Genomic DNA, 10338 nt, shown 5'->3' with positions numbered 1-10338 from the left:
CAGTAAAATTGCATTATGTAATCGTTTAATCAGTTTATAAACCAACCCTATCAAAAGATCTGATTAAAACGCAGTGGTCGGACAAAAATATGTCTGTGCATGGGGTGTATGTAGGGCAGGTGTGCAGCACAGCTGATTATCCCTGTAGTAGTAGATGCCACTGTAAATGAACTGCAAATCTCATGATTCTCAGCCAGCCTAAGTTTTTGGTTTTAGCCCCCATGCTGTATTCAAGAAGCTAGACAGGAAGATGCTCATGTACTGTGTGATATGTTGGATATACAGAAATGACTTTTAGGCTGAGTATCACTGCGGTTGGATGGCAGGAAGGTGCTTAGCTGTGAATTATGGTGTATATAATGTATGCAGACCATGCACAACCATTCTGCACCACCTCTGCTTCATAAGCCGGTGTGATTTACAATGTAACAAGGATCCTCAGAATGTAATGTAAACACTCCATACAACTATACGTACAAAGAAAATGTATGATTTGCAATCACTGCACAACAAATACGACTGTAAAGCACAATCTTATCCCAAACCTGTAAACTGCATGACTTAAGCCGTCTGCAAAGGTCTCATATACTCTCAGCACCCTGTAAACTGATCGACTCCCCAGATCTTCTTCCTAAACCTCTATATGTGCCTTGTTCTCTGTGAATTTTCCTTTGTCAGAACCTTTTGTCAGAAATGAATACAAAGGAAACCCTGCCCAAAACATAGCTTGTGTGCAAAGTGAGCAAGGCTTTGTGTGTAGATAAATCAAAGCCCACTGGACAGCTTTAACGTTATTTTGTTCTGCCACTAATAGTTATTCTTTATTTTACCGGTACTTTTTCTTATACAAAATCGTTTGAAAGAATTTTTTTTTATTATTCATTTTTTATTTTTTAAATTAATCTGATCGTGTGGACCAGACATGATGTAATTTGGAGAAATTCCCCAAATGCAGGCAATGTTTTTCTGGAAACCGCCTTGGCTAGAAACGTAAGCTGTAACAGATTACGGAACGCTAGTGTCTGGTATTATTGCAAGCCCGAGCACTGTAGACTAAAAAGCATCAGGACTTATTAGCTCCAGGGAATAACCTAAATCAAATAAGGTAATACTAAAGACATGACAAAATAAACAAAACTAAAACAAATCAAACAAAAACTTCAGCTTTTAAAAATTCCTATCTCAGAAGAACTACTCCTGCAACAATTCCTCATTCCCTGCCTAAATGTAACGGACCAATGCTGAGCAGGATCTCAGGTGTGCCATATTTCATGGAAGCGGCCCCAGTGTGTAAAGGGGTGTGAGTTTTTGTGGGTGTGTATGTTTACTCTTTGGAGTGATGATGTGAGTGTGCCTAGGTGGAAGTGTCTTTTTGCTCCTCAGACATTGGCGAAAGCATGGGTCTTGCACAGAGGTTTATCTTTCTTGGAGTAAAAAGTCTTGCCTTCCAGATTCACTTGACAGATCTAGAAAATGAAGAAGAAGAAAAAAATATAATGAGAACCTGAGGTGTACATAGAAATATATGAATCGGATTGCTTTCTTAGCGAAAGACTAGCAAATTTGTTGAAGAAACACTTTCTGAACTTAAAGCAGGAACACCCAATGATCCAATATTAATTTGCTCATATTGCTGGTATGTGACTAGCCCTGGAAATGTGATACAGAGGACAAGAAAGTCCATCATGTTCTAACCACAACATAAAAATAAGTCCCACCTTGTGGCGCAGGGCTATTGTATATCATTGAAATATCAGCTAAGAACACATGGGCTCTTGTCCAGGGCAGAGGCGATCTCCAACATTAATAAAGGGGATGGAAAGCATTGGTTACGAAGAAAGGCAAGAAAAACTGCATTTGGTTTTTCCAGAAAAAAAGGTGTCTAAGATATGATAGCACTATACGTATATATACAGGGTCAGAACAAACCGTGTGAAATTCTCTGCCTAAAAAGAGGGTGTCAAATTTTGAAGAATTGTTTGGATTTTTTAAGGCCTGTATGTTTTTTTTGTGCAAAAACAGACTATTCAAGGATACAACTAATATGAATGTGAACAGGTTGTTCATCCTAATCTGATTGTCATTATGGAGGGAGGCAGGATTTTTTATTTTCCCCTTTTTGTAGTATGACTGGAATTTTCTACAGTTGGGTATTGTTGCCTTCTTTTGGACAAACAGCATAAAGGAATTGGTTTTAAAGGTTGATCTTAATGGACTTTAGTGTTTTTCAACCTAGATTACTATGCACTTTTAGAAGATGAACAATCTTATCCAAATACTTAGACACATCAGTAATTCCTTGTCTAGTGGAACTGTAGAGAATTAAGGCCAATGAAGCCTTAACCCTCCTGTGTTCTGTTTGAAATAGGATCTTCGACGTGTGCATGGGGTGTGCTGTTTGTACCTAGACACCGTAATTCAGCTGGAGAGCCGGCTGAGTGCAAACCAGCAGAGAGATGTAAAGATCTCTCTGACCGGCCCGCCTCATTTTAATTTAGAATGTTGCAAATCGATCTGACCTGCACCATGCAAACAATGCATTACTGCCATTTGCCATACATAATACATTACGGACTTTGCTGGTGGAGAAGAAAAGGCAGGCTCACTATGGTATTCTTCTTGTGAGTGGAGCTTGTAGTATGAAGGCTGATGTGACATCACATGACTTTGCCTTCCCACGAAAAATGCAGCATGGGAGGACTACTCCATGGCACATCCCCTGCACCCCACCAACAGTACGGAGCAATGCTTTCATTACTAATGGTGATATTCTGTTTTAAAACACTGCACAGAGCTCCATAGTGCTAACTCTTCTAGGTGGAGCTCCATCTTCTTCTTCTCTTATTACACCCTACCCTGTCCCAAATATTTATCTGCTCTTCTTCTCCCACTTATACCTCATTCTCACCAATCTTTCCCTCACTCCCACATCACGTCCAACTATTACTCCCTAACTTACAATTATTCCCTCTCTCCTCAAACTCCTATCACACTCCAAACCATCCCCCTCTCCACATCCTCAATGTATGTACAATTGCAATGTTCCAGTATGGGTCACTGGATGGATCTATACCCCTCTCATCATCCAATCCCCTATACTGGTGCATCTGCTTATGTGCACTTGAGTTTTACACAACGCAATTTTTTTGTTTTAGCTTAACATCCTTTTTTCTTGATTATCTCTATAAATAGTTTTTTCTTTTATCATCTTTTGCTCCAGCTGTGTAATTATAGAACATTTAATACATTTATTAGGCTGGTAAATTAAACGGATTAAAAAAAAGTCAATTTTAAAGCTTTTAGTTGTGCAGGCACAACAATTAGCCTGTTGTGTGGCCTTACGGAAGTTAATAGATCGCACACTTTTCACTCCTGTTGGAACAATTAGTTATGTAGGTGAAAATATCCATTAAGAACCTACAACATGGTGACTTCTTGTTGCACATGCAAAAAAAGATATATTTGAAACTTTCACATTGCACTGAAGAGGTTAAGTACATGACTCCTGGGCAATAACTGGTTGCACTGAAGCTACTGCATGTTAAAGAAGAGAAAAATAAAGTTCTTACCGCACAAACAAAGCAGGTGTCATGCCAGCTGTATCCAAGAGCTTCCAAGAAACGATCACCGGCATCAATCTTAAAGTCGCAGCCGCGGCACTTAGTGCCAAACATCTTCTCGTAATCTGGGCATGGAAAACATCCATTAAGTCAAGCAAATCAGGACTTTCAAGCTTTTTGTCTGAAATGTTTTCCAGATGACCACATTTTTCCAATTACCGTAATAAAGACTTTATATTACATATATTTATACGAAAATATGTGTGTATATATATATATATATATATATATATATATATATATATATATGTTAATATTTTATTTTATATAAATAAAACATTTAGGTTTGTGTTTCAAATAGTTTTCAAGAGAAATACAATTGTTACCTTTTTCACAGTAGGGCTGCCCCTCCTCCATGTAAAAGGCACGGTTACGAATCGGAGTCTTGCAGAAGGCGCAGGTAAAACACTGAACATGCCAGGTCATCTTCAAAGCATGCATGATTTCCTGAAAACAAAAGTGAGGATCACGTGCTGTTCAGAGGTCAGAAACGCACATTAAAAACTAGTAATAAATTATAGAAATAAAGTAATCACATGTTCCCAGGGCAATTAGGAAATCCAATCATGGCATTTAAATTTACAAGTTCTTCTAGAACCATTAACTGTTATTCTATAAATACGCTCACTTTAAAAGGACACTACGCACCATGACCACTATACCTTTTTCCAGTGTTCATGGTGCAACAGTCTTTGGGTGCAATCCCTCCAGTTTTTGTAAAACTATTTGACAAAAATGCAGGGCTCTCCAGCACCCAAAGCCAGACTCCTTTACAACCCATGAGACAATATGAAGTTCCCCTTCCACTTTATCCATACAATATCCTGGCAACAATAGCCTGTGAGTTCTTTAAGCCTAACGTGAATGTAAAACACTGAGTGCAAGGAGAGTTACAGTATTTGCCAAATGGTTTAAAAAAAAAAAACAACAACAAAAAAACAGATTTAATGTTATAGTGCTTATAGTGTCCCTTTAATTATGCAGGGGTCCCACCAGATTAAAGAAAGAAGGCGTACACAAAGTGAAATATATATTTATATTTAAACCACACGTTTGGCACAAGACAAATAACAATTTAGCAAACTTGACTGTGCTTTCTCACACTTATACATAGTAACTGTTCTCTGGGAGACTCTAGAAACGGTGTCGCTTTTAATCAGGAATAGCCCTAGACCTGGAATTGTAAAATATATTGAGATTTCTTAATATACTAAAAATTATTATATATATATATATATATATATATCTCAAGCATTAGACTGCTAGAGACTGCTAGAGTAGGACCTGCCAAGAATGGGGTACATTGACATTGTGGCATGCTTATGCAATTTATGATCATATAATGTAACTAAACCCCCATTATTTTTTGCCTAGGTGAGGTGTTTTGAAATCATTGATTAGTGAATAAGCGAGAGCGCTGGATTGTGTATTTTATATATATATATATATAAATAAATAAAACTGGCAAGTGAAACATTCTTTGTAATTCTGCATTTGACAGCTATCCCCTACAAATAGATAATTAGTTGGCACTTTATATAAATATGTAAATGTGATATTTAAAACACTCAGTTTGACCAAACTAACAAAAGCAACTGCACAATGAAAGATGAATTCAATTTCACATATTGGGTAATGCAATGGGAAAAACAAACACAGGTAGGGGGGTGTTGGGGGAGTCACTATTAGTGTGTAGTGAATTAAAAATCAGATTGCAAAATTTAAGCTAAAACAATCAACTGTTGCTACAGTCGAGATGGAGAATATTTCCAAATCAACTATTTTAGCCTACATTTTGCCATCACATAACATTTAGTGATGTGTGAAGATGCCATAAAATATCCCATGGGACCCATAATGCTGAGGAGCAGATAAATACCTACGCTGGTATATATTGTATGGAATCGGCAGAAGTTAAAAGAATGATCAAAAACTTACCCCAGTAATCTTCTTCTTGCACTTGGCACAGTTGGGGGCGAATCTGACATCATAGCAGCGTGGGCAAAATATGGATCCCTTTTCCTCAAAGAACCCTCCCTCTTCAAGCACGTTGCGGCACTGCGAGCAAGTAAACTCTTCAGGGTGATAGTAGCGCCCCAGGGCCAGCAAATATCGCCCTCTGCAGACAAAAATGAAAAAAAAATGCAACTTAACAGTGCAACAGATCAGGACGTCACAAGAGACTCTCAGCCAATTATTGCGGTCTTGGTTTGCTCTTTAAAGCAACATCCTGGAGAAGACTGAATGGGACAAATGTGGTGTGAGCGCCCGGCAGCACCTACTTAAGAAATTAAACTGTGCTTAAACAGTTTGACATGTTACTGTGGGATGGCATTAAGGCATTCCTGGCACAGTAACAACTACAGTAGGCTGTAGTGGTTTTTGTGCTTGGAATGTTCCTTACATGGTGTGTGGTCAATCTGACACTCACCTAATGACCTTATTGCACTGGGAACAGATGGGAGTTTTCTCTCCTGTAGAGGCAGGCTGTGCTGCCTGCAAGATGGAACTACGGTTTTGAACTGGTGTGGGGGTTGCTGGTTGGGTGTGCTTTGTCATCACAGTAGTGGTTTTGTCAGGTGCATAACGTTCAGCAAAAGAAGGATCTGTAGTCCAAGGAGGGCGGGCTGCGGGCCCAGAGGGCGCTACAGGCGGAGGTGGAAAGTCTGTGGTATCTGAAAAAAATAAAATAATCAACAATTACTGAAAGCCACATCATAATAGTGTCTGCTCTTTGTAAGATCTTTCTTAACTCCCAACTACAAGCATCTGACAAACGTCTCTTATGGGAATGGCTACTATATGTACTCGATGTATGTGAGCGTTATGCCACCACACATATTTTGGTGGCATTCTGAAAGTTCTTACAGGAAACCAAAAGGCAAAAAATTGGTAGTGGAAGAGTTACTAAACATAGCTATAAGTCAGTAAGGAACTTGTCAAAACATGTGCATAATTATATGCTCTACTAACCTTTTATTAACAATTCAGAAATATAATTTTTTCCCCTCAATAACCGCACAGAAATACAATATCTAGGTAATATATTAAAGGGTTACCCGAAGCATCATAACCACTGCAGTCGGCCCCAATTTCCTGGTAATGGGGCAAAACATTTTGCAACACTCTGCTGTCCTCACCAGGGGTCCTCTGTGGCCAGTGGCATGCATCTGGCTTCTGCAGAGGCTGGATACGGGTCATTAATTGGCTGAGAATGTCAGCTGAGCGCTCTCAACCAATGAATGCAATGGTGTGCATTAGCCAGGCGGTAACTAGTCCTATCTGGCGTTACACCGCATCACTCCTTCCCTCTCCGTGGTCCTAACAATTGCTTTGAATAGCATGTGACTGGACCAAATCTAGGCTCAGAGCGCATGCGTGCCCTCTGAGCCAGGAAAGCAAGCAGGGGTGGGACTGAATTTGTAAAAAAATTAATTAAAAAAAAATAATTAATTAATTAATTAAAAGAACCATTGTCAATGGAGGGAGGCGGAGAGGAAGCACACCAGGGGAGGAAGAGAAAATGTAAGATTCCCCGTGCAGGCTCAAAGGTAGAAGCTGATAATGCTTGTTAGATGTAATTTTGCACAGAGTTGACATTAGGCAGCCCGGACTGCCTAGGTCACGTGTGCTGCGGGTGTAACAACAAAAGTGCAGACATCTCTGTATGTGCAGTGCTTCAAACAGGGACGCTGCATATGCAGATTTTTTTACCACCATGAAGACTTCTAAGAGCAAAAGAGGCCATGGAGGTTGGAATAAATATTTAATGGGACACTCCAAACACCTAAGGCACGTTGGCTAGATACAGTGCGTCTAATTTTGTTCATTTTACAAAAAGTACATATATCAATAGAAATTGGCACTTTTATAAATTAAAAAAGTAACACCCCCTTGGCTTTTAAGCAGACAACAAGTCCTGTTACTTCAAGGTTTGGTGAGCTCAGTGGAGCTAAACTCAGGAGACAGCAATTACCCAGGGCAACAGTCTTATAAAGATTTCTCAATGAGCTGCACTGGGAAGTCTGTGATTGGAGAGCCACAGAAAGTCTTGGCTGGGTTAGAAGGGGAGGGCTTGCAAAAGCTGCAGACAAGAGATCTGAAGCTTATCAAGCTGCATGATAAATCTATAATAAAACAAATTATAATAAATGAATGCATGTTCTCATGGGGAGCATATTTATTAAATTGTTAAATAAAATGTTTTGTTTTTCCTTTTGGAGTTTTCTATTAAGTGTTTGGTCCCAGTGTATATTCGTGTATATTCGTTTGGAGGGGTTAACAAAACAATTTCAGTAACTTTTCATTAAAAATAAAATAAAAAATAAAACGTCACTCACCTTTTGCAGAAACTGAAGCTATGTTTGTGTTCTCCTGTCTGGCAAAGAAAATAAAAGTCCCATATTTTAGATTATTGCGCACACGTTACAGAAGGCCACGTCCCACTAAAGCAAAACCTACATTATAGACTTACAAGGCCTATTTATTTAACCCCTTAAGGACCAAACTTCTGGAATAAAAGGGAATCATGACATGTCACACATGTCATGTGTCCTTAAGGGGTTAAACATCCTAAAGGGTGCTGCCAGAGAACTATAACAATCCTTAAAGAACAATATCTCCAATATGCATGGTTACACGAAGAACAAGTTATCAGTCTGTTTAGATATAGTTTAACTCCCCCCCCCCCCCCCCCCCTAATGTTTTACATTGCAGAGCTAAAATTTTAGGACCATTGCACCCAGACCACTTCATTGGGATGATATAGTCTGGGTGGCCATAAAGTCCCTTAAAGTATGAATTGTTTTGGACTGAAAGAGATTTGAAATTTTAGATAAAAACAGTTGGCTTAAAATTAGAATTTTGTTTTAAATTCCCAATTTACCCACTGACTTTATATTCAGATACATCATATATGTTCATATACATAATGTGTCCGTGTGGCACAGTTACACATGACTTACAGATGAGAATAATTAGTGCTGAAAAGCTCTAATAAAGCTCTCATCATTTTTTGTTTTGTTTTTTTTGGAAAGCAATTAAACATTCTCCAATAGAAGCAGTTCAAATTATGAGCAGTTTGCATTAAAACATATAAGATCCCATAAATCACACAAACCAAGGCTATATATATATACACACACACACACACACACACACACACACCTCGAAAAAAATAAAGGGAACACTTAAAACACAATGTAACTCCAAGTCAATCACACTTCTGTGAAATCAAACTGTCCACTTAGGAAGCAACACTGAGTGACAATCAATTTCACATGCTGTTGTGCAAATGGGATAGACAACAGGTGGAAATTCTAGGCAATTAGCAAGACACCCCCAATAAAGGAGTGGTTCTGCAGGTGGTGACCACAGACCACTTCTCAGTTCCTATGCTTCCTGGCTGATGTTTTGGTCACTTTTGAATGCTGGCGGTGCTTTCACTCCAGTGGTAGCATGAGATGGAGTCTACAACCTACACAAGTGGCTCAGGTAGTGCAGCTCATCCAGGATGGCACATCAACGCGAGCTGTGGCAAGAAGGTTTGCTGTGTCTGTCAGCGTAGTGTCCAGAGCATGGAGGCGCTACCAGTAGACAGGCCAGTACATCAGGAGACGTGGAGGAGGCCGTAGGAGGGCAACAACCCAGCAGCAGGACCGCTACCTCCGCCAAATGTGCATGTGTCTGCTCAGAAACAGACTACATGAGGGTGGTATGAGGGCCCGACGTCCACAGGTGGGGGTTATGCTTACAGCCCAACACCGTGCAGGACGTTTGGCATTTGCCAGAGAACACCAAGATTGGCAAATTCGCCACTGACGCCCTGTGCTCTTCACAGATGAAAGCACATGTAACAGACGTGACAGAGTCTGGAGACGCCGCGGAGAACGTTCTGCTGCCTGCAACATCCTCCAGCATGACCGGTTTGGCAGTGGGTCAGTAATGGTGTGGAGTGGCATTTCTTTGGGTGGCCGCACAGCCCTCCATGTGCTCGCCAGAGGTAGCCTGACTGCCATTAGGTACCGAGATGAGATCCTCAGTCCCCTTGTGAGACCATATGCTGGTGCGGTTGGCCCTGGGTTCCTCCTAAAACAAGACAATGCTAGACATCATGTGGCTGGAGTGTGTCAGCAGTTCCTGCAAGATGAAGGCATTGATGCTATGGACTGGCCCGCCCGTTCCCCAGACCTGAATCCAATTGAGCACATCTGGGACATCATGTCTCACTCCATCCACCAACCTCATGTTGCACCACAGACTGTCCAGGAGTTGGCAGATGCTTTAGTCCAGGTCTGGAAGGAGATCCCTCAGGAGACCATCCGCCACCTCATCAGGAGCATGCACAGGTGTTGTAGGGAGGTCATACGGGCACGTGGAGGCCACACACTACTAAGCCTCATTTTGACTTGTTTTAAGGACATTACATCAAAGTTGGATCAGCCTGTAGTGTGTTATCCCACTTTAATTCTGAGTGTGACTCCAAATCCAGACCTCCATGGGTCGAAAAATTGTGATTTCCATTTTTTTATTTTTGTGTGATTTTGTTGCCAGCACATTCAACTATGTAAAGAACAAAGTATTTCAGAAGAATATTTAATTAATTCGGATCTAGGATGTGTTATGTTTGTGTTCCCTTTATTTTTTTGAGCAGTGTATATATATTTCACCTTGATCTAGTTAGTCATTAGATGTTCTATAATATTAGTCTACCCACTGC

At 40.2% G+C, this 10338-nt stretch overlaps 1 protein-coding gene across 2 annotated transcripts in view; it reads right to left on the bottom strand.

Moving 5' to 3' along the window:
• Window positions 1-810: 810 nt before the first annotated feature.
• The window catches only part of PDLIM7 (PDZ and LIM domain 7), a 98420-nt gene continuing 88892 nt past the window's right edge, over window positions 811-10338 (bottom strand). The window contains exons 6-11 of one of the 2 annotated variants that reach the window (XM_063447310.1): window positions 7961-7998; window positions 6052-6295; window positions 5559-5739; window positions 3947-4067; window positions 3570-3685; window positions 811-1466 (exon numbers count right to left, since the gene is read on the bottom strand). In XM_063447310.1, coding sequence (XP_063303380.1) covers window positions 1380-1466; window positions 3570-3685; window positions 3947-4067; window positions 5559-5739; window positions 6052-6295; window positions 7961-7998 — 787 coding nt within the window. In that variant the 3' untranslated portion in view covers window positions 811-1379. The remainder of the gene's footprint in view (window positions 1467-3569; window positions 3686-3946; window positions 4068-5558; window positions 5740-6051; window positions 6296-7960; window positions 7999-10338) is intronic. The other variant, XM_063447309.1, reaches the window with a different exon arrangement.

Source organism: Pelobates fuscus, chromosome 3, assembly GCF_036172605.1.
Source record: "Pelobates fuscus isolate aPelFus1 chromosome 3, aPelFus1.pri, whole genome shotgun sequence".
NCBI lineage: Eukaryota > Metazoa > Chordata > Amphibia > Anura > Pelobatidae > Pelobates > Pelobates fuscus.
Note: the sequence above shows the minus strand (reverse complement) of the source record. Positions and strands in the feature narration are given on the sequence as shown.